The sequence below is a fragment of the Vollenhovia emeryi genome, unplaced genomic scaffold, assembly GCF_000949405.1.
Source record: "Vollenhovia emeryi isolate VEMERY1.0 unplaced genomic scaffold, V.emery_V1.0 DF941898.1, whole genome shotgun sequence".
Classification (NCBI taxonomy): Eukaryota; Metazoa; Arthropoda; class Insecta; order Hymenoptera; family Formicidae; genus Vollenhovia; species Vollenhovia emeryi.
In genome coordinates, this window is record NW_011964468.1 from 354 (window position 1) to 4,456 (window position 4,103).

Below are 4,103 nucleotides of genomic sequence, written 5' to 3' on the forward strand. Positions count from 1 at the left end.
GATTCATGTTGTACAATCTTAAAAATAATTCTTTCCGCACTCTTTAGTTCATTTAGCGTTAACCTCCCTATTTTAAGTTCGCCTGACTTGTCGGATTTACGCAACCTATAATTATTAACGAATCGCTTTATGCGAGCAAAAACTCCCACTACAGTACGGAAACTAGAGACCTAAGGAACATAAAAGGGATCTATTTTCCCGGTACAATTCATCTGAGCCATCTCCGCGATAATTTCTGACTCCAGGATTTCCCTGTTTACATTAGCAGTCTTGCGTATTTCGTTTTTTATTTCGTCTTCGCAATACGTCACAGTTGAGATTGGCCACTCAAATTCGTTACCCCTTAGCCAGTCCGGAGTAGTCCGGACCGCTCCACCAATTCACACTACGGAGCATACCGAGCGTACAGCCACATGACGGCAAATCCGCTGGGTTTAAGTCCCCCGGAATGTGTCTCCATTCTCCATGACTCGACAAACCTCTGATCTCTCTGACCCGATTGGCCACAAAAGGGGCCCAAGGACAATTGTGTTGGACCCAGAACACTACTGTGCTAGAATCACTCCAATACGTAATTCTCTTATCGACCATTTTAAGGGAATTCAAAGTAGAACGCGCTAGTCTGGCACCCATGCAGGCTGCCAAAAGTTCAAGGCGAGGAATCGTCATGGAAGCAACTGGAGCCACCCTAGCCTTCGCCGTAACAAATGAAATATTGACTTCGGAAGCACATTCCATGCGGGTAAAGATTATCGCAGCATACGCCTTTTTACTGGCATCGCAAAATACATGAAACGTTATGTTAGTCTCGCGCATTGGTGAGACAAACATCCAGCGCGGGAACCGAAGATCGTTCAATTCAGACAGATTGCTTAACCATTTCTTAAACTCGTCCCGAATCTTGTCATCAACCTCGCCATCCCACCTGATTTTAGAAACCCAGATTCGTTGCAGTAAAAGCTTGGGAGTAATCATCACAGGGCATACAAAACCAATCGGATCAAACACGCGATGGGAATAAGAGAGTATAAGCCGTTTCGTAATTTTCTCGTTCATGATCCCCTCAATCGAAGGAACCACTAGTCGCAGGGTATCTTCCTCCTTATCCCACATCAGGCCTAATACCGATATATCTCTCCCTTCCGTTTTCGAACCAGAATTTTCCCATCCTCGAAGTTCAAATGCTCCCTCACTCATAGCAAGACTCGCATCATACCTGAATTGCTCGACCTCGGTCATTGTGCTCAAACTAGTAACACAGTTGTCTACGTAAAAGCTTTCCATCAACTTAGGGAGATTTTTCTCTGGATTTTTAAACCTAAATTTCATTTTTTCGTCTGTAAACAGTCGTTTCAAATGATGGTCGATCACCGCCCCTAAAAGGAAAGGGCTACACGACACGCCAAAAACTACGCGAACATGTCGGTAAGTTATTATATTTCCCAGTTCATCATACCATAGGAATCTTAATGAATCTCGATCCTTTTCAGTTAAACATATTTGCAAAAATGCTTTTCTGATGTCACTCACGACACCGATTCTTTCCCTACGAAAACGCATTAAAATAGTGGAAATAAGCTCAATCAAATTGGGCCCCTTTTCTAAACATTCATTAAGTGATGGAAAGTTTTTACATTTTGCGGACGCATCGAATACCGGACGCAGCGGAGTGGTACTATTTTCTTTAACGACGCCCCTGTGAGGCAAATAGTGTGCTTCCTTGTCGACTTCATGGTCGGGTACCACTTCGATAATTCCTTCCGTCAACCAATCTTGAAAGACTCGGTCGTATTCCTCGTACATCATGGAAGATCTCAGTTTCCTCGCGGTCGTAATGAGCCTCCTCTCAGCTAACTCCTTGTTGTCGGGTAGAACAGGATGTGTCTCTATCCACGGAAGACACACTTCATATCGTCCTTCCTTATTGACGGTGACTGTTTCCTCGAAACGCTGCATAACCTCGTCGTCAAGATCTTTGCGAGACTTCTCTTTAATTTGGTCGTTAATACCGATCACATCTAGCTCCCAGAGATCAGATACACAGGCTTCACGCTGAAACATAGAAATAACCTGCCCAGCAATATCACTAGCAATAGGTTTAGAAACTTGACCCATCAATGTCCAGCCAAGAGATGTCTCGATCGCTGACAAACCACACTTCAACTGCACCGTGCGACTAGTCGTCAGTTTTCCCGCTATGTCCGCTCCGATGAGAACTCTAACTGGCGCAGCGTGCTCACATTTACTCGGTCCGTCGGAGAGTTGTACGCCTAGCTCCGTCAATTCGTCCATCCACGGCTGCTTCTCCCACAGTGGAATTTCCGCGCATATTTCTTCTTCGTCAAATGCTTTGAAATTACATGAGTAACTATTGTCCAGACTGGCTAAGTGAACTAAATATTTCTTGTGCTCCTTAACCTTCGACGTGACATTGCCGAAAAGCGAATGCCTGAGCTTGTGTTCACTGATTGGTTCATATTGCATGCGACGAACAATGTCTTTAGAAACGTAAGATCGAGTGGAACCTGGATCGAAAAACAACCGCACCACGCACTCTTCTCGGCCATTCCGAATTTTGGCATGTAGCGTTTGTAAAATAACATCCGCTCCTCTGGTTTGGTTAGAATTTGATAGCACTTTTCTCTTTACTGTCGTCTACGTTAGATGGCGTCGCCGTTGCACTACCTTGGATGTTTACATCGGGACACATTGGGTGCTTTCCAGCAACGTACACAGGCGACACTGTGTAACACAGTGTACGACCCAGTGCTTTCCAACTACGACACAAGTCGACACAAGCGTACACAGCTAAAATGCTGTGTTCGCATTTTTGTGTCACTCCATGGATACCAACATTTTTACATATACCATTAATTTTTCTCCGGTGTGGTATTCCGGTAGGAAAATTTTTAAGGTTATATTCGGAACAATTCAGATACACTATTTTCTGTGCATATACACCGGAAAATTTAGAGACAAATTATTAAAGTGAATGCCCTGCACTCTGGCGGTGAAATAAAAAAACTAAACAGCGTTTCAGCTACAAGTCGACACTGTGTAACATTGTGTCACACAGTGTATGACTGTGTTCTGTAGCTGGAAAGCACCCATTAACACCACGTGTCGACGGCTGCACATAGCACACTTTTGACTACCGCGACACGCGCGACTCTGATGCCCGATCCTTAAGCAGTTGAAGCATGCGTTTTTCCGTTGTAAAGCTGCCTTTTTCTCGTCCATTGTCATTTTTCGCGCCTTTTCACACTTCGTGCTCGCGTGTTCATTCTCACAGAACACACAGTTGATTGGTTTGATTGGTTTGCTCGGCTTTCCCTGCGCGTGCAGGCTAATAGCAGACGGCGTATTTTTTTAGGAATCCGACTGTTGTTTCTGTTTCGACGTCTTGCGTTCATCTCTCTTCAAGTCGAAACCATGCATGGCTATCGTTATCCTTTCTTCGTTCTCCACCTCAGATCGTAGAAACTTGATTAGTTGAGTAAGACCATGAAGAATAGAGATAAGGAGGCTCAACTAATGCTTTCGAGAATGAGACCAAAACCCGGTTTCTATGGTAGTTCAAAATATGTACACCGGCGGCGCTACGGTAGATAAACTATTGATAAACAGAAGTCGGGAGGAGATAAATAGATCTGACAATGAGTCGGGATAAAATTCTTCATGAGTAACAGAAAAACGCAAATTGTCATTGCCATTTTCGTAAGTCTATTTTCTATTAATATACACTCACACTGTGTACGTGAAAACACTGAAAACGCTGTCGTGGAACGGAAGCGACATCTCGATTAGGATTTAGTACTAGCAGTGACGATCATTTTTGGGCTCAGAATCTGACGCATCCGCCCATATAAGTTGACCCTCCTTATCTCTATTCTTCATGAGTAAGACGTTCTTCTTTCCGTTCTCCGTCCACTTCAGTCGGCACGGGATGGCGCCAGTGATGCCAGCCGAGAACGGTAGCACGGTCGCTGCAGCGGCGGTGGGGGTAGAGTGGGGATAGTCCGTCTGGCCACGCCTGCGCGCGCACGCTCGCACACAAGCAACACGTCGTAGCCAAACGTCGAGCGCACACGTTTTTACAACAT

The 4,103-nt window shown here is 44.9% G+C and overlaps 1 protein-coding gene across 1 annotated transcript; it reads right to left on the reverse strand.

The window, feature by feature from the left end:
• Nucleotides 1-336: 336 nt before the first annotated feature.
• LOC105570760 lies at nt 337-2,484 on the reverse strand. Its single transcript, XM_012028199.1, has one exon. The coding sequence runs from the start codon at nt 2,482-2,484 to the stop codon at nt 337-339; it is 2,148 nt and encodes a 715-aa protein (XP_011883589.1).
• Between the last annotated feature and the right edge of the window lie 1,619 nt (nt 2,485-4,103).